General features: G+C 44.2%; 2 protein-coding genes across 8 annotated transcripts in view; one reads left to right on the forward strand and one right to left on the reverse strand.

The window, feature by feature from the left end:
* The window catches only part of TRMU (tRNA mitochondrial 2-thiouridylase), a 376674-nt gene that overhangs the window by 220420 nt on the left and 136790 nt on the right, over positions 1–19464 (forward strand). The gene's annotated exons all lie outside the window — the stretch shown is intronic.
* On the reverse strand, positions 287–19359 carry LOC127478903 (histone H2B 5-like). 7 transcript variants are annotated; one of them, XM_051805190.1, is made up of 5 exons: positions 17206–18949; positions 16494–16669; positions 15768–15907; positions 15140–15226; positions 287–14842 (listed from the first exon to the last, which is right to left on the reverse strand). In XM_051805190.1, the coding sequence occupies exon 5, from the start codon at positions 5370–5372 to the stop codon at positions 4821–4823; it is 552 nt and encodes a 183-aa protein (XP_051661150.1). In that variant the 5' UTR covers positions 5373–14842; positions 15140–15226; positions 15768–15907; positions 16494–16669; positions 17206–18949; the 3' UTR covers positions 287–4820. The 7 variants fall into 7 exon arrangements, with proteins under 7 accessions (XP_051661150.1, XP_051661151.1, XP_051661149.1 ...); XM_051805191.1 differs by lacking the exon at positions 15140–15226 and having other exon boundaries at positions 287–5230; positions 17206–18951; XM_051805189.1 differs by having other exon boundaries at positions 287–15226.

The raw sequence follows: 19464 nt of genomic DNA on the forward strand, positions 1-19464 counted from the left end.
GGCCTTGAGAAAAAAAGATGTTTATGTTGCACCTGTGTTTGGGGTGAGGGATGCCCCATGAGGACTCACAGTGGCAGCCTGTGACATCTTTTCAGTGCAGGGCTCCTCTGGTTTTTCACTGACCCTCTGCCAGGACCAGCTGGGCTCCATTTCTGTTGGAAGGGTGGTTGCTGTCACTCTGGGTCTGAAGGAAATACCATGGAGAAGGAGAAATGCAGGACCTGGGGGGACCTTGGTAATAAGGTAGCAAAGGTAATAAGGAAGCAAAGACACCCTGACAGCTGGGTCTCATTGATTTCCAACAGGTTGGCATTTATATTTTATTTATACATTTAACAGAAAACAGGTAATTAGCACTAAGATAGGTCATAAACCAGCAGCAATATAACATGGATCATACTTGATGTAACACTTACTGTCAGAAAAACTGTACATAAGCCCACAAGACACGATGCATGAAGTAAGCATGAAAGATTACTCCCCAGGTACTGGTCCCAGGGAGCTCTCAAAACTCTGTCAGCAAATAATTTCTATGATTTAGTTCACATTCTTTCCTTTCCCTGTAAACAATTTGATCTGGATGTAAACCGTCAGGAAATGCTATGATGGGACAAATGCTCAGGGCTGCTCAGAGACCATGCCAAGCTCTGCTCCAGGGGTGGTCAGGACATGGAGCTATCTGCATGGATGCCTGTCACCAGAGCAGAAGGGTGCACAGCCACACAGCTCTGCTGGGCAGGGCTCTGTAGTGTCCCTCCCTAGGACACACAGTGGTGTCCAGGACAAGCACTTTCCTCCCCACTTGTTTTTATGCCTGTTTTCACCATGCTTGAATAAAAACCTGTCTGTCCTGAGCAGGAGCAAACCTCCATGCAGGTGGCCACTCAATTCCTCTGTAGGTTGAGCTGTGCTGTGAAGAGCAGGTGGACTTTAAGCCCTTCTAGCGAAGCAGGGTGGAAAATCAGATGTAGATCTATAGCAGCTTGTTTTATTTCTTTTGTACACAAAAATAAATAACTCAGTGCTGTGATGTCCTTGGGGTTAATATGAGGTTAATAGCAAGGCTGTATTACATTTTTCATCTTCCTTTCCAACTTTCAATCTGTAGTTGATTTACTTTTTTAACTCACAAAACACAGGAGTGGCCTAGAGATACTCCTGGGACTGCAGTAGGAATCAGATAGGGACAGTGGGGCTTGGTATATTATCTCCAGTTTTAAACAATTTTATCAATTCCAGATCTGGAAATATGCATTATTTTAAAAGCATGGATCCTGGAGTGTAGAACCCCTCTTCTGTAGCCAATCTCCTTATCAGGGAACTGTGAAGTATGTCACACCTCAGATTACTTAGTGGACAATTGATCCTTGAACTTTTAGACCACCTTCTGTTTCCTCTAATATTAAGGCTCAGTCCAAGCTCATCACATTCAAAATAATTCCTGTTAAACTGCTGTGAGTGTGCTCCCGTACAGCAGCAGGCAGCTGCGGGAAGGGCAGGCTGCCTTGCAGGTTTGCCTGAACAAGGAGCCTCCAACTGCTACAGCTGGGTGGCTGCATGGGAGCAGAGTCCCCTTCCCAACCTGCTCCCTTTCACTTGTGAAACACTTGAGTCCTCTGGGATCTGCAGAAATGGGATGTACCTGATTTCCAGCATCGGGACTGCAAGAGAAACTGCTCGTGGGACACTGCATGGGTAACACCCATAGTGGCATATTTAAAAGCCTCATCTTTGCTGCTAACTCAACCACTGCAGGAGACTCAGATTTCCTTTCTTCATTTTCCCTTGACACTAGGGCCATTAACTTCCCAACTGCTTTCTGTGTCAGTCCTAGCTTATACCAGCCTTGCCTTTCCTGGATCATCCCTTCCTTTCACTGGCACAAGTGTCTGTACAACAGTGACAGAACAGAGCAGCCACCAGAACTGGGTTAAAACAAATCTTTCAAGAAGAGAAAAAAAACTTTTTCATTTTAACATGGATCAGTTCCTCAATCCTGTGCTTCACATTGTCAGGGGCGAGTAAAAAAAACTACAAAGAGAGACTAAAGAGAAAATGATGTGTGCAAGGACAACCTAAACTATAAATGGATGGATGTGATCAGTCTCAGTCACTCAGCTTTAGACAATATAAAAATCCTCTTTAAGTCTTCAGGTATTTTTGTAGCCTTAAATCACTGTCTCTCTTCTCTCTGAAACAAGCTCCAAAAATGGAGAGTGGCAACAATGGCAGAAGCAAATGGGACCAGTACTGTGAGTAGGTGTATAGGGTGAGCAGCTCTTGCCCAAAAGACCAGCCTCATTCCTGGCTCCTCGAGCCACCCAGGTGACCCTGGAGGACTGACATCTCATTTTATTTTCCTGATTTCTTGCAGCTTGTGGAGACTGAAGCAGGACTCTGCTCTGCTCAAAAGAGTGAGGGTTTAGAGGCTATGCCAAGTAATCCTAGGAGATGTGTGTCCTGGCTCGCACACATTGCTTAGGCTGGAGTAAGTTTATTCCACTTCGAATTTCTACCTTCAAGATGACTCCCCAGGGGGATTAATTCTGACCTGCAGCTCGTAGGGACAGAAGAAGAAAGCTCCAGCAATGTCAACCAGCCCTTCACTCCCTATATTCCCCTTATGCATCATCCACTGTCTGGATTTCTGATGGCCAAGGATGGTGGCTTTAGGCTCACTGCAGGTACATTTTAATCTCTGGCATCTGATTTTGACTCTTTGATTGGAAAACAAAAGTAAGTAGTAAGCTGTCACCTCCAAAGTGTCCTGGCCAAGTGGCCCAGGTTACCAATACTGCTGAGTACAGGTGCTGCTGCTGGGAGCAGCTCCTTGTGGGTCCTGGCAGCCAGCTAACCAGGTGCTGTTCTTTCTGAGAGATATCAGCAGATATTCCTGCTGGCATTAGGCTATGAAACACAGCTGCGTGTTATCACTGAGTAGAGTGTGGTAGGAAAGTCCCTTTTCAGGTGTGGGGTGTTCAAACCAATGCAGGGGGCTGGGAGCAGCCCATAAACAACTTGACCTTCACTCCTGCACAGAGATCACACTTTCAGGCTGCTCTTGGGTTTCTGAGGTGCTCTTGGTTGAGCAGGTCTATGCAGTCCTCTCCTCAGACCAACTGAAAAATGACTGCAATGTTATTATAAAACCAAGGAATAACTGAATCTTCTGGAGAGGCAGAGTCCTACAGCTCCAAAAGCAATCTAAATTTTTTAAAGGTTCCAATCACTCTCAAAGCATAAAGAAACACGATAGAGATAAATGCAGGGGAAAGTTAGAGATGTACTGCAAGGCTGCTATTTTGGAGTATGAATTTACTTTTTGATTAAAAACAAGGTCTTGGAGTTTAGGGAGACTCTGCACTTAGTTCTGGATCCTGTGCCTTTGCTGCTCCTTTTATTTACAGAATAATTTGCAGAAAACTGTTGTTATTTTAGACATGCATATTTTTTATCTGAGCATTACTGCCTACCAGAGACTTTGATTTTTTTTTTAATGTTGGCTAATTTTGTGTTTTGAGTGGGAAGTTTCAACTTCACACCAGTGCTACACATGCTCTTCTGCTATCCAGCAGTCTGGGCAAGATAAACCTGTAACCAGGATATGCCTCCACTAATCTCTATGGCTTTTAACAAGATTCTATTATTGCTCACCTTACTGTGGATTTTGAGAAGATGTGGGGAGTAATCTTTAAAATATCTGGGATGCAGGAAAGTGTCCCTATACATCCACCCAGCCCCAGTTTTTGGTTTTGCTTTCTAACTGCTGAACAAAGCAGGGAAGGCAGGGCCAGGTGAGCTGCCTGCAGTGATCTCTGCAGGGAGCCAGCCTCTTTCCCCCCCAGAATGCATTACCCACCTCTGCTCCCATACCAGATGCCTTCCCAAATCCTCAGTCCCCTCCCAACACTTCTCTAATGTTTGTCCTGTACCAGCCTAGAGCTCACAGGAGAGGGGACACTCATGGGTCCCACCCCTTCTCACCCACACTTACGGTGGGAGTGCCCAGGCAGCGTCAAGGCAGGAAAAGTCTGTAAAAAGCAGCAGAATTAGCAAAGTCTTGCACACCAAAGCAAGTCCTAAAGCAGGCAAAGCAGCAGCCAGGAAAGGTGGTGACCCAGTCCCAACATCTCGCTTTGTCCAACTCTCCACCTTGGCACAAGGTGTAGGCAGCGCCAGCACCCTCAGCCTGCTCCATGGCTCATCCATCGGGAGCAATGAGGAGGATTAGCACTTAGTATCAACTTGGGCATCTGCCTGCCTGCCAGGTTTGCTCTTTAAAACAGGCTGTCAAGCACAGATAGCTGTTGAATCAATGTGTGCCTGGTAGCTGTTGCTTCTGCCAGCACAGGGTGGGCTGAGCCACTGCACATCAGGAGGGATCCAGGCTATGAGAGAAGATGCCAGTGCTGACTCCTCAGTGCCCATATCAGATGACTGTGAGAAAGCAGTCAAACAGGAAGACTTCAGGGATGGTGTCTGCCACTGCCAGTCTCCCCTGCCAGTGCCAAACATGCGTGTTTGCTAAGCACAGAGGAGATTGGATACAGTATGGTTGGTCAGTTCTTTGAATGAGATGTGAAAGCAAGAGCCTCCTCCATGAGCCTTGACAAATCCTTTCCACGTCCTGAACAGACTATGAAAATCAGCTGACATCCAGATCACTGTCTCCTCTTCCACTGGGTAGCTTTTCATGCCCATCCCAAGGCTGCAAATTGCTGTGGATAATAGCTGTGACATTTATCCAGACCATGGCTCCTTACCCGTGCTTGCATGGAGGGCCTGGTGTTTGATGGTCCCGCTGCAGAGGTGATGTCTGGCTACTTGGAGCTCGTGTACTTGGTGACAGCCTTGGTGCCTTCAGAGACAGCATGCTTGGCCAGCTCTCCTGGGAGCAGCAGGCGCACGGCTGTCTGGATCTCCCGGGAGGTGATGGTAGAGCGCTTGTTGTAATGGGCCAGGCGGGAGGCTTCTCCAGCAATGCGCTCAAAGATGTCATTGACGAAGGAGTTCATGATGCCCATGGCCTTGGAGGAGATGCCAGTGTCAGGATGAACCTGCTTCAGCACCTTGTAGACATAGATGGAGTAGCTCTCTTTCCTGCTTTTGTGCCGCTTCTTATCGCCCTTCTTCTGGGTCTTTGTCACAGCTTTCTTGGAGCCCTTTTTGGGGGCTGAGGTTGACTTTGCTGGCTCTGGCATCCTGAGAAATCTTTCGCTGGGTGTCGGAGCTGCTTGGAGAAAACATGAAAAAAAAGGAATTCTTTTTTGATCTTCTACAGAATAATTGTATTGAAAGATGAGAGAGTCTGAGTCAGAGACAAGGAATAGCTCTGAATCTGAGACAAATACCCCATGATCCTGTGCAAGCATTTTTGAACTGCCAGCAAGAACTGCTCTGGTTTGTGTATGGCTTTCTGTTGTTCTCTGTTTAAATCCCTATAACACTGGCCTTGTCAATATCACTGAACACAGGTCTAGTTGGCGTCTACTTAGTAAATATGAGATGGAGGGTGAACATCTTTCTGAGAAAAATATTGTAGTTCCAAAGAAAACACTGACTGCAGTATGGATTAAATTAAATCTTCCTGGAAGACTGTTCCAAGGTATCAGTGAAGCCACCTTTATAAGAAACTGGTCAAAATAATTTTATGTGGTTATTACAATCTCTAATAAAACCTTTTCTCTTTGCATGTAGGTAGAAGTTTATTTTGAGGGTACTTGCATTTCTGTGGCTGTTGTTTGACACCATGTATTCCAGTGGAACACAAAATTAATACACTTTTAAGCCAGCTAGCTGAGCTATAGAAATCTCTCATTATTCATATTAGCTAGCAAAAAATATCAGAGAGTAGAAAAGCTTAGAGGTGGTGTCAGGAATCACCTGGAAAAAAACCAGAAATGTGGATAGTAGTCAAACATCAAAGTGATTTGGGGCTACATGTTGACAGAAAGAATTGTTTCCTGCTATTTGGTTCTTTCTGCTTTTGAGTGAGCAGGTCTTCACTGGACAATTTACACCAAACGTGCCTGATCCTCCCTCTGAGTTTTTCTTCATTAGGCCACAACCTGCAGAGCCATGATCTGCAGCTGACTGCTTTCATCCAGAAGTGCAGTAACAAAAAGGCAGTATGTAAACCATCAAAAAACTGTGTGCCTCCACTACACTACAAATTTACATGTGCTTTACTACGTGGGTCAAGGGAATAACCGTGTTGCAACCTGGTAAGCTTCCAGCATCACCCCAGGGCTTGGGTTTTACTGCTCTGTGTCCCCTTTGAAGATGACCTAGGAATTATAGTCTGCTGGCCAAGAGAGACTAGTAGAGAAAAAAGAGTTTCAGAGCTGATGGCATACAGGAAAATGGATAGAAATAAACAGGAGAGAGAAAGCTGGGATGTAACATATGGTCTGCATACTCAAGAGTATCAGAGAGGGACCTAAATGGAGCCTGTGCCAAAGCAACGGCTGCATGCTCAGCCCTGCCTCTCCTTCTTGGGAAGGAGTGAGACACCTGGTTTCTCCACTGTTGCCTGCATTTGCATTTAAAACTAGATGCAGCAGCACTGTTGCAACCAATCTATGCAAAGTTCCTGGTTGCTCCCTATGGGAGTAGACATCTTTGATACCAAGGCTGGATTCATGTGCCCACATCTCAGTGGATACCAGCTCCTGCTTCCAAATCATGCAAGAAACTTCTGTGGCTCCAAATCAGTATGTGAGATGATGCCTCCTGCACTGCTGGCTGCTCCGTGCCATGAGGCACCAGTGCTGGGCTCTGGCAGCCTCATGGTCTGGTGGGCACTGGGCAAGGGGCAATGCTGAGCACTTGAAGTGGGGGTACACCCAGCTGCAAGGGCAGATTGGCATTGCTCGGGATGCCAGGGAGCAGGGAGGCAAGGCCTTCACCACAGCCCTCCAAAACACCCTCCTGTCTAGAAGCCAAAGCTGGCATCAGTGTCCTTAGCGCTGAGTTTCTGCTCCAGCAAAGCAGTTTCTTCTCCAAAGACATGATTTTCACGGGCAAAGTGTTTCACCATGCCACCTCATCCCCTTTCTTAAATTCCCCATGCATTCTTCTCAGTGGTGGTATTTGGAAGGGCTAGTGCTGGACTGCCCCAAAAGTTCTGGACAGCCTTCAAAACTCTGACACCTGCCCCCTTAAACATCACATTTTCTTCCTCTGGCGAAATCACAAATTTTCTTCCTTTTTTCCTCTATTTGGGAAGCCCTACTGAGAAAAGAAATCCCCTACTGCTCTGTTTGTAGACTTGAAAATATGTCTTTTCAATGGAAAGGCATTTTTCCAAGAGAAGGGATAACTGTGCACATGCTTCTTTTTCTTTTAAGCTCATTTCCTGACAAAAACACCACAACTGAAAAATGCAAACGACTACTTCTTAGGCTTTTTAAAAAGTATGTCCTTCTAAAATATGCATTAATTCTTAAGTGCACTTGTACTGCAGCTTTTAAAAATGAATATAGTGCCCAACAGTCACCAGAGTGATTTCATATGACTCCAGGAAAGGTCACACCTACAGGACATCTCTGTCCATTTGACTGACTAACACCCACCCTTGGGCAGCACAGCCAGGATCTTACTCTTCTCCCATGTGTGGCCACAGTGACGCTGAAGTTCAGAAATTAGCACAAAAGCTTTGGTTTCCTTGCTTCTCTCTACCCATTTCTTTGCAGCTGACTGTTTAACAGGTAAATAACACCTACTTTGAAAACAGATTGTATTCCTTTTGATTTATTTGGGCAGTGTCTACCACAAAGAGCCTGAATGCACTTAACAGGTAATAAATAAATAATGTTACAAATGATCAGTGGTGTCATCAACCCTTCTGTCAACGGTGTAACACAACCCAGAGGCAGGTGCTGCTCTGGTATGAAGACAGAAGTAGTGGAATTATTCCCAAAGTGTCCATGTGGAGAGTTTGTTGAGGAAAACACTAAGTGATCTTTAAAAAAAATGGTTTCTTTTTATGAAAATAGTTGCATCTCTTTCTTTTCCCTTAAAAAAAAATATCAACCCCCCCCCAAAACCAAAAAACAACAAAACCAAAGAAAGAGAGAGGGAGAGAGGAAGAATCTGGAGTTGTTAGGTTTTGTGTTAGGAAGTGCTGCCATCATGATTGACTTCTCTACTGTGAGGTTGACCAAGCACTGGCACAGGTTGCTCAGAGAGGTTGCAGGATATCAATCTTTGGAGATACTCAAAATCCAATTGGATGTGGCTCTGAGCAACTCACAGTCACTAACCCTGCTCTGAGCATGGACTGTACAAGATGTTTGCCAGAGGCACCCCCAACCTCATAATTTCTGTGACTTGGAGACTGAAGATGGGCAGAACATGTTTTATGGGCTGTGTTCTCTTGATGGGAGTTTCTCATGGGATACTGCAGCCAGAGACTTCCATAAGGATGCCTAAGGAGGGGAGGTGATGCTCATTTCCAGATCCAAGCCACTGAGGTCCCTGGGACACAGGGTATGGCCATGCAAGAGAAGGCACTCTGAAGCATCATGGTGACATTTGGAAGGTTTCAGGTTTTTGAGGAAAATCTTTGGGCACATTTTTACTTTATGGCTTTGTATGCTCTGAGTCAATCAGTTATCAGTGCCGGCATTTTTTTCTTTCCTCAGAAAACCAACAACAAAACCAGTGACAGCAATTTTTCCAGCCAGTTCCAAGCAGCAGCCCGACTGCTGCCAGAAACCAGAGCAGTATGGAGTGACACATACATCTTCCTTTGTGTTGACACCCCTTTCTTCAGCATTCTTAAAAGGAAAACGAACAGAAAAACATATTCAAAGATACAAATCACCACAGTCTCAGATCTGAAATGGAAAGGAGCCCTGCTGAGAAATCCCATGCTGTCTCTGTTTTCCTTAGGCCTGACATACAGTTGGAGAGAGACAGGCAGGGAAGCTCCTGCAGAATTTTTGTTCATTTTTTGCCTTGCTGCTGAGTCTGTAGGACCAATGCCAAGCTGGTGACAGCGGTGTGCATGCCTGACTATTAGCTGGCCTTCTGGACCTGTCCTCATGCAGGGGCAGAAAAAGCACTTGGATTTTCTTTCTTTCTTTGTCCTTTTGAAAGCTGTCCTTGCTGTGATGAGCTCTGGGGCATCCACTGTAAATTCCCATCCCCACCAGGCTGTTCCCTTACTGTAATTTCCTAATCAACCATAAAAGATACATTTCTAAAATGAACACTTTGTTATTTTGTTTTGGTGGAAAATTAAACATTTGTAGGAAAATCTCAAGCTCTCATCTTTTGGGCATCTGATGTTCTGGTATTTGCTAATCTTCTGATGTTCTATTTTAATCTTTGCTAGAGTAAATGAGAGCCAGTGGGCACCTGTCCCTTCAGTAGAAATGTCCAGTTCATTCTGTTCAATTATTATCCCTTTCCTTAGTTTCTCCTACTGTATAAAAGAAAGAACACTTGGCTTTATTCCTACATGCCAAGAAATGTAAAGTGAAATTGGCTGATGCTTTTTTTTTTTTTTAATTTCTCTGAAACACAAAGAAGGGCAATTAATTAGGAAATGTTTCCACCAAAAGGAAAAGGCTTTCCAACAGATTCATCTGCTCTGAAATGCTCATAAGATCTGGTAAATACAGTTTACAAATTACAAATGACTGTTATTAGAACAGCATATTTCTGCAAACTGCAAATCCCCTCCCTCATATAATGTGTAGCCATCTACCTGGAAGTTATTAAACAAGAATTTGCTCATCTGACAGGTATAATTATATAGTAATAGTTGAGAAAATAAGCAATATTTCGTGATTATTTGGTACCAAGCTCTGCCTTAGGTACTGAAGCAGATCAGAAGTGTGATGAGTCGCCATGAGAATTTAGGGATGATGCCTCATGTGCAAAAACTGATAGTCATATTTTGGACTGGAAAGAATTTTTCTCTTGCTATGTTGTCTAGCATGTGATCATGAGGTAATATTTGCTTTGAAGGAAAGAAGAGAATTTCCTAGAATAAGGTAAACTGTTCTGAAATGCCCAATTCCAATGATGGAGGGGCACAGATGACAGTTTTGGGATCCTAGGTCTCCTTCCAGGTAATCCAGTACCAATAATAAGGCCCTATCCCCACTTCCACATGCTCTGCTACATTGTATATGATATGAATGATAAAGTTATCATTTAAATGGCTAACTTTTAACCTGGGATACACATATGCAGTGTTCTAGTGAAGAGGTTCCTGCTTGCATATAAGACCACGAAAAAAGGTTTAAACCGAAGATGTCCCTTACTCCTTTACATAGAAAGAAATGCTACAAATTCAGTCCCTGACATAGACACACTATGTTCAAAGAAATCTTTAAATTTCTTTAGAACAAATACAAGCAGAAAAGAGCAGTGCCATACACTGGTGTCCTAACTCTTTGACTGATCCTTATCTTGCTTGTGTTAACCCATTACCTGGGAGTTCAGTACAGGCTACTCCCTACAATAATATTTTCTCTTCTTTTCTATAATTCCCATTTATTATTTTTAGAAAACACATTTTTAAACACCAGAAAGAGCTGTCATTTCTTGTGCTACTTCTGTCCAAGTTGTAAGTACTTCTCAGGGCTGTGGGGGGTATCAATCAGAGATGCTTATGTACAAAGTAAGGAGTAGGACCCTAGATTTGAGCTCTCTGCAGAGAAGATACACTGAATTCTTAAGGAAAATAAAATCTTACCCATGAGTGAAGCAGAGCAACAGAGAGACAATGTTGCAAGAAGAATGATTGTCAGAAGGCTAAATATTCAGTCCTTAGGCTGATTAAAAGAGTGTCTGAAGTCAATGGGGATTTAACCTGGGTCTAAAACCACAAATACAATGTTTAGAGATGCTTAGCACCAACAGCCAACATTGATTTCCATTGGAATCCAGGAGGCTCAGTACTTTATAAAAATCAGACAATGTTTTATCAAGGTTTTGTTACTGTTAATGAGTACTTAAAAAAGCTTTATTATCTGCTCTTTATAAGAGCACTCATTATCTACCTGATTTGGGATATCTCTGATCTACACGCTTGACCAACAGCATCTAATAAATGCAAAATTATATTTTCTCTAGATCAATACCTGTTAAATGTTTATGAGAGTTCACCCAGTTCATCTGCTACAATTACACTCCAGGCAACCTTCACACAGAGTGCCAGGGTTTCAGAGAAACCTGTAGGAGCTGGACCTTGATGATCCTTGTGGGTCCCTTCCTACTCAGAATGTTCTGTGATTCTGTATTATCACAAACATCCTCAGAAAGTCTTCAGCACTAACACAGTCCAACAGAGAACACAACCAGGCTCACTTCCTTCCTAGGGTTTTATCAATAAGTCAGAACCTTATACAACATAAACTTCAGCACAAGCTTCCTCTTCAAGTTTCAGAGTCATCAGGATTTGCTGCTCCTGCCACAAATTCTTTTCTGAAGCAAAAGGCTTCTGTTCCATTCTTATCCCACTTCAACTCAGCTGGACCCGCAGGGGATCAACCTGTCACAACTCTGTGTCTGGGTGTGGGGTTTAGCTCCTGTCCCTAGACTAACTCAGCAAAGTCACTCAGAAGGCAGGGAGAGGTCAGAGCCTGCTGACCATGTACAGGCAGCTGAGCTACAACCGATCTGGACCAATCCTGCTGGGCAGAAGCAGCAAGACATCACAGCAGCTCCACTACTCAGAAGCATCACAAGCTCTACATAACTTCTTGGTGGTTTGCAAAGACAATTGGAGATGGGTGTGAGAACAAAAATCATAAGTGACTAACAAAAGAAAGGTGCTTTACTTATTCCATTACACCCTATGCTATTGAAAATAAAAAGTGCAGATTTCAAATAAATTGCTCTGTGCCATATAAGAAATGAAAATCACTTGATCTTTAACCACATCATTTCAATTCCTCTGGAAAAGCAGAAGAGCACAAAATCACTTAGTCTGCTATATCTAAAGAACTCCTTCTAAAATGGAACCATGGTCTCTAAACTACTAATGATAATAAGCCTAAAGAACTGCTATGGCCTTTAAGCAAACTATTTTTATGCATTTTATGAAGTAATGGAGAATTATCAAAATTCTAGACCATCTTCATCAGTGCTGAAAAATGCGCTAATTCAGCCATTCAGGCAAAAATATGAGAGAAGCTACAGCCCAGCACCTGCAGGCCATAAGGGGAGAGTGGGTGGGAGAGGGAGAAGAAGCTGCCCCAGATGATAGCTGCTTCCAAGTTAAAGTAGGAGTTGTGTTGAAACCAATGCAGATATGTGTGGCACCTCTTCCTCCCACACACCTCATATCCAGGTTTTAATAGGTTTCTGTGACCTTTTCCAATGCCACAGATCATTTATGTAGCAAAAAGAAACAAAAGCTCAGATAGTACCCCAAAATCTGTACTCTGGCCAAACTATATTGACTGGGAATAATATGTTCTGATATAAACCCATGATGAAGTGGAAAGCTATGTGCCCAAATTGGACTGAAGATCAGACTAAGGGCATTAAGGCTTTTGAGTGATGTGGTAGGTACATCACAATGTAGGTGTTACCATGTATTCTCAATGGCATGGGTGAAATAAACCCAGCAAAGCTTTTTAACAACCTTCATGGGATATACACAGGTCTAATGCATGTCTGCTCAACAGACAGGGGCAATATCACCAGATCTCCCCCTACATGGGGAGAAAGTGCCACTTGAGGACGTGATGTGTGCAGTGCTAATCAATCATGACCAACATTCCCTCAAAAAGAGTCTCTCACTTCAATCATCACTTTCCAGTTACATTACTCACATTTCAGCAAGTCCAGAAAATCATGTAAGAAAAAATAGCAGAAGTCACGCAATTACCAAAAAGTCAGGAATATGTGAAAGCTGCTTTATCGTGGCTATAAAGCCTGGGTGCCTAGGAACACAGAGTGTAAACACAGGAGGTGGGGGTACCACACAGGTACATTCAAAAGGACTGCATGCCATGCCACAAGCCAAAGGGCAGCAAGTGGCACAGTGTCTGATTTCATTGCTACAGAATACTGAAAATATTGTAATATATGTATTAATAATTAATTTGGCATTGTAAAAGCAATTTTAGTGTAAAATAGAGATGTGTGACTATTACTGGAGCCTGCAGAGAAACAAAGATAAATGTCCTTCCCCAGACCTATCATCATCCAAAGACTGGATTGGAAACATGATACAGGACTGCTGACACCTTTTTCTGCTGCTGTCACGAGATCACATTACCACAGGCAGAGAGTGCTCTGAGTGTTAGAGGTCATCTTCTGTAGGAAGCAGGAAAATGGAGAGCCTGCCAGATGCAAGGAGAGGAGTGAAGTGTGGCTGGGACAGCACGGCAAAGCTTCCCTGGAAAGGCAAGCTGACTTTTCTCCAGAAATAGACAGGAGTGAGCACTAAGGACACAAGAGTTATTGAAGGTAAAAGTAAACTCTGGAACAAGAACTGACAATAAGCCATTTTAAAATGTTCATGAATAAATTTACACTGGAAATGAGAGGGAACATTATTTATATCCTTACTCGGAAGTGGGAAGATAAAGGCAAGGGAGGAGGGGAGAAAGATGATGAAGAAACTGATACCTTTCATGGTTAAAAGACAAAACTTAATTTAAAAATAAAAAAAAAGATTTCTAGGAGATGGCTCTGGCATAGCAAATAACTGCTTTGCATTAACCAGACAATGTATTTCCATTCTATGTTGCTGTGTTACTGAAGAATTGTTATCAAAATGCACAGATGTCCTTCACTTTCTACTTCTCTTTTCTTTATTCTTTTATTTATTGTTCCTCCCTTGATTTTCTCACACCCATTACAAGTGCCAGGAGGTTCAAAGCCCCAGCAGGTTTGCTACCACTTGGTCCCATCTCACATGTGTTATTTGTACAGAGACTAATGCATTACTTGGAACAGCCACAGGCTTGAAAAGCTGGCAGTTGTTCAGAAACATAAAAAAAAAAATGGCTTTCAGGTCTGAATTAATCCAGGTCCAAATTCCACATTGTACAAATTGATTGTGAATGGTGCTTTAATTTACCTCTAATTTGTGATAGCATCATTATCACATGGAGTTAGTGTGCTACTCACAAATGCCATTTCCCTTTCAGAGAAATGAAAACATAATTGGGGATACATTGATATTTACATCAGGCAGGGTACAAAGAGCAATCTGCTGAAGACTTGGTTGCAACCATTAGACCTGGAGTGAAGAAAATGGGGGTTGCTGGACAAAATGACTGGCCCAAAATGCCAGCGGTCCTGGATGGTCAGTACCAATTAGAACAATTAAATGTAAGGTTTGCTTTTCAAAACTCAGAAGGGTTTTCAAAGGCAGCAGGTTTAAAATATCAGTGGAGTACCATACTGTTATTTTTAACCATCCATGGCTCCATCCTCCCACATTCACTTTCCTCCTGAGGCTTCCATGCCTTTAGTCTCCCCACTGCAATAATCCTAGAGTCTCCTATAGTCTCCTAAGTCTGTTTCTTTCTCAGATGATAGGCTCTCTTTTTGCTCTTCTTTCTCCCTGCTGGTGCCTCTCCCAGCATGCTTCCTTCACAGAGCTCATTAGTGCCTCTGCTTTGAGAAGCACATCTTTGCAGATGACTGCTAAGTCCTCATCTTGAGTTGTGCCCCAGTCATGAAGCAGGTGCAATCGATAAGAAGGATGATTGGAGCCAGGCTGAGGACCCACAGTGCAGGAGAGGAGATAATATGGGGTTAATTCTGGTATGTGAGAAGGAGGAGGCGGTTACAGGAAGGTTGAGACAGCTACAGCTTCTATATCTTCAAGGCAGAGGTGCTGTATCTGTGGTGCATTTTAAGACTGAAACACATCAAGAATGGAAATAACCTATATTTATATGATGTATGGTCAGACAGCTCATTCCTGACAGGATGCTCCCCGTCTCCTGTCGTGTGGCACACCCCTTATTTCTCTGTCAATTTCCAGGTCCCACAGAGGACCTGGAAACTTTCTGCCAACACGGCAGCAGCTTCCTTTCTCTACCCTTCCTTCACTGACATCTGCCAATGGTTAACTTCTGTCCTTTTGGTCTTCCCCTTTCCTTCCTGTTCCTTGATTCTACCTGCCTTTGTGACAGAGAAATGAGGAGACTCTTACCAAATGATTTCCCTGGTTCTCCTTCACAGTAGGTAAGTGCTGAGCTCCACAGCAGTTCCTTCCTCTCCCTCGTTTCAAGAATTCCTTCTGCAAAAAGTCACATGCTTTTCTGTCTAAGCTTCCTCACACTTTCCAGGAGGAAGGGTAACTCATGTTCTCTTGTAACTCCCAATAGCCTTCCAGGAGGTGCACTTTCTGTTCCTCCTCTCCCTTCCTCCACTGCCTTCTACACACACTGCATCCATTGTATTGCCATTTCTGTGTTTTGTTCTCATTCCTACCTTCCAGTTTTCTTTCATGTAATTTTTTCTGCTTGACAAATATCGGTCTACTACATATGATCTCTCTGCCCACAAGAGACACAGGTTATACAAACAGGTTATAAAGAGAGATTTTATGTGCCCAAAGCATGCCTAGTTTTTCTGACAAATATAAGCAAAACTTTGCCCCCTTAAATCTCCGACCACCATGGCTAAAACTTCACAGTTTCCTCTTCAACACACCCCATCTGCAATGGTGCAAATTCAGAAAAAAACCTCACCCTAAGTTTTAAGGCTGGTTTGAAAGGTAAAGAATCCCCACTTCAATAGGGTGAAATAATATGACAGGGGTGGTGATTAACTCTCACCACAAAGGAAAATGTTGCGTTGATGTAGGTGGCACATAAAACCCCCCACTCTCTTTATGAGTCAGGTAAGCTGCCAGAAAGCAGAGGTGGAGTCCGTGGGATAGAGCTGTTTTCATTCCAGTCAGTCAGTAGTATGCTCTCTGAATGACAAAAAAAATTAGTTTAATTATTAAATGACTTTTTAAAAATGAAGATTCTTATTTAAATAACAAAATTTAACATTTGCCCTGGATCCTCAATGATGGTGCTTGTAGTCAGTGATAGTCAAGGGGAATAATTATTAAACAACTCCACCCCCCACCCTCTGAGGTTAATGTAGTATTTTTGGTTTATGTATCTATTCTTCCATCTCCCACCCAATGAATATGATCCTGCAGTCATAGCTCTCTCCTCTCCCTTTGGCTCCAAAGAAAGGGGAAGCTGAAAAGCCAAGATTCCAGTCTCACCCCATACAGAGCCCTTTTCAGAGGCAGAGCTTAGAACTGATAAGGAAGAAGCATTTCTCTCCCAATAACTGCAGAAAAGTGGCTTAATGAATGTATAAAACAAAACAATTGGGGAGAAAAAAAAGAAAAGCATTTTGTGAGGTCTTATTTTGGGTCAGTCCAAGATCCAAGGCATAGTTCAAAGAGATGGTAGTGTCCCTTATCTAACATTATAATATTTTCATTAAAAAAACCCTGAAATTGAGAAATGTCATTAGGTCCTTGAATTCAAGGGACTTACAGTCCTCCTCTGGTATTGCCAGTGGGAGCACAACAACTGTTCTGTTCACAGTGCAGCCTGAGCAAGATGCTTTCCTAAGTACACTTCTGAATTTAGGAACGTTTCCCACACACTTAATTCTTCAGTCTACCCAATATATGTGTTGGAGGATGGGTAGGAGCAGTGTATTTCAGGTGCTGAGAAAGGGATGCAATACAGTCAGACTTCCAGCATAAGTAATTTCTTTGTTTCAGCTGGAGAATGGAAGACATGGAGCAGAGTACAGGTATATGTATACACATATATATGTAATATATTAGTATACATATTTATTACATTATTATTTTACATATATATGTAAATGCAAGGGATGAAAAGGACAATAACAAAAGGAACAGGGTGGAGAGAAAATGTCAAGAGGAAGGTAGAGTAAGACAGTGGATGGAAGTGGGATGTCAGAAAGGAGATAGCAGGAGAGGATATAAAAAGAAAGAAAGAGAGGGGGGAAAAAAAGATGTAAGAAGAAGATATATGAAAGGGAAAAAAAATGAGAGAAAAGCCATGAGTGGACAAAAAGCAGAGAGAGGGGGAAGGTAAAGTAACTAGCGCAATGTTTGGCAAGGCAGAAATACTGAAGCATAAATAAGACACAGAGAGACTCAGAGGGTCATAAGAAGAAAAAAAGACTGCATAGCAGAGAAGATGTGAAATGAGTACTAGAAAAAAAAATCACCTGCTGGTACAGCACTTCTGAGAGTCACGGGTGAGAAGTGCTGCTGTCCCAACAAGGGACAGAGCCAAACCCTAGGAAGTGACAGGCTAAACCCAAGGAGAACAAAGGATGAGGTTGGGAGAAGACAAACGATACCCTTGTACTAGGTTGCTGCCTTTTGTCTGAAATAGAAATCACAAAGGTCATTGAAATGGCTGCTTCAATTTTACATCTGATACTTTAAAAAGACTCTTATTTTTTCCTGATACAATCATTCTTCCTCTTTCTCTCTCAACATTGGATTAAATTAATTACTGTACACTCCACAGTTACACCTCCCAGCCAGAGAAGAAAACTCCAGACACCATTATGCTTAAAGCAGACTTGCTCTCTGGCTCCCTTTGCCTATAAAGGTTTCCGTAGAAATATTTCAGTAGACAAAGCTAGATTTCCAGCAGCTCCAAAATCACCATGATGGAGTTGCCTATCATTAGCAAGACGAAGAAAGAAAGAGGAAGCAAACAGGGGTGCATGCTCAGGGAAAAAGCTTTTTTGTTTTCATAATTAGGAAATCTTACTGGTATGGAGGGAAACAAATTGCTGCTGGTATATAATCTGTCACTCCTTTGCACATCGAATAATAGGAACGACAGGGAGTGTGTGGGAAGCACATTCATATTATCAAATTCTTTCTGATATTAACATGTTCAATGTAATGAAAACATAATTGGGAAAATAATATACTGTAACACAAATACTATTGAGGCTATAAAGTAAAAATCCCATGAAAATCAGTGTTCCCAGGGCAGCTCCGGTCTGAGAAACCAGAGCTTTATTAGTAGTAACAGGAGCAACATTTGGAGATGAATGAATGAAACCATGTTTGTAAATGTGATATGCAATTGCACACTCTCACTTGGCTTTCCTTTTTCACAATCTGACTCAGCCTCCCCACTCCCCCATCTTTTGATTCATGAATTCTTGATCTCAAAAATTAAAGAGTTACAAAGCCAGCACATGAAGGGCACGAGATGAAATACGAGGATACTGGTGAGCACAAAATGTCACCACCCTGCAAATAGACAAATCTGCTAGAGGTAAGCAGCAGAGTCAGGGCCACCCTCTCCAGGGGCTCACTGGAGGATGCCATGCAGCAAACCACAGCTCATCTCCATTATGCTAGAGGTACACGCTGAGGCAGACAAATTTATTACGAAATTGTATATTGTATAATACTGCTTATGCTGCACAGCAGCCACTCCGTTAGGCAGCCCCTGCATCACTGGACCCAGAAGACTGGACGTGAGAGGAGTGAGAAATAAAAGGGTTTCTTAGGGCATATACTCCCTGTATTTCTTAAGCTATGAAAAAGAGACCAAGGGTTAACGACAAGCAGCACAAAACACAACAAACAGTGCATGAGCAATGGCGTACAGCCCTATACGCTTACTAAATAATTAACAAGCGCACGTAGTGTTGACACAGGGGGGTCTGTATATAGGATGATCCCTTCCTTCCCTGAAGGCCAGGGCTCCAGGTGCATTCAAGCTGCAGATGGCCACCCCAGCCCGTGGGCACCACCGGCTCACTGTAACCGGTGCCAGAGCGTCCCAGGGCTGGTGCCCAGGCTGGGTTGTGCTGGGCTGCAGCCCCAGCCCTGCCACCGCCGTGCCTCGGCTCGGGCACGGGCTTCGCCTTCAGCCCCTGTTTCACCAGAGCGCAGCGAGCTCCGGCCAAACGATGCCTACGCTCGCAGCAAAGCACCGCCAAGGCTGAGACCGTGTCCGTGCACTCGCCAAGCGCGGAGCACGACGGAGCCCCTGACTCTGCGGTGCTCAGGGTCTGGCACACGGCGGGGCAGCGCTGCCCGCACACCGCATCGCGGCACAGCAGCTCGCATGCTCGGGCAGCACAGCCCCGCTGCGGGCACTGCGGTGCCCGCCGCTGCCGCACCGCAGGCGGCCAGCGCAGTGGGGAGGGTCTTGCCTGCTGGGCGTCTGGACTCCTCCGCAGGCGAGCTCCGGGCAGGTGCGCACCGGGCGCGGCGCGGGGCTGCGGGACCTCTCGCTGCCGCTCCGCGCAGAGCCGGCGGGCGCCGCGCCGGGCGGGCCGCGGCACCGGGGACCCGCCTCCGCCGCCAGTCCCCACCAGGCTGCGACCGGCGAGGCGCCTCGCTCTGCGTCGCCGCCGCCGCTGCGGGCCGGGCCGGGCCGCACCGCCCACCGCCCGCCCGCGGCCCCGCCCGCCCCCGCCTCTGCGGGCTCCCGCCGCGAGGCCGCC

Source organism: Manacus candei, unplaced genomic scaffold (assembly GCF_025592945.1).
Source record: "Manacus candei isolate 608988 ecotype Guabito, Panama unplaced genomic scaffold, ASM2559294v1 h1tg000063l, whole genome shotgun sequence".
NCBI lineage: Eukaryota > Metazoa > Chordata > Aves > Passeriformes > Pipridae > Manacus > Manacus candei.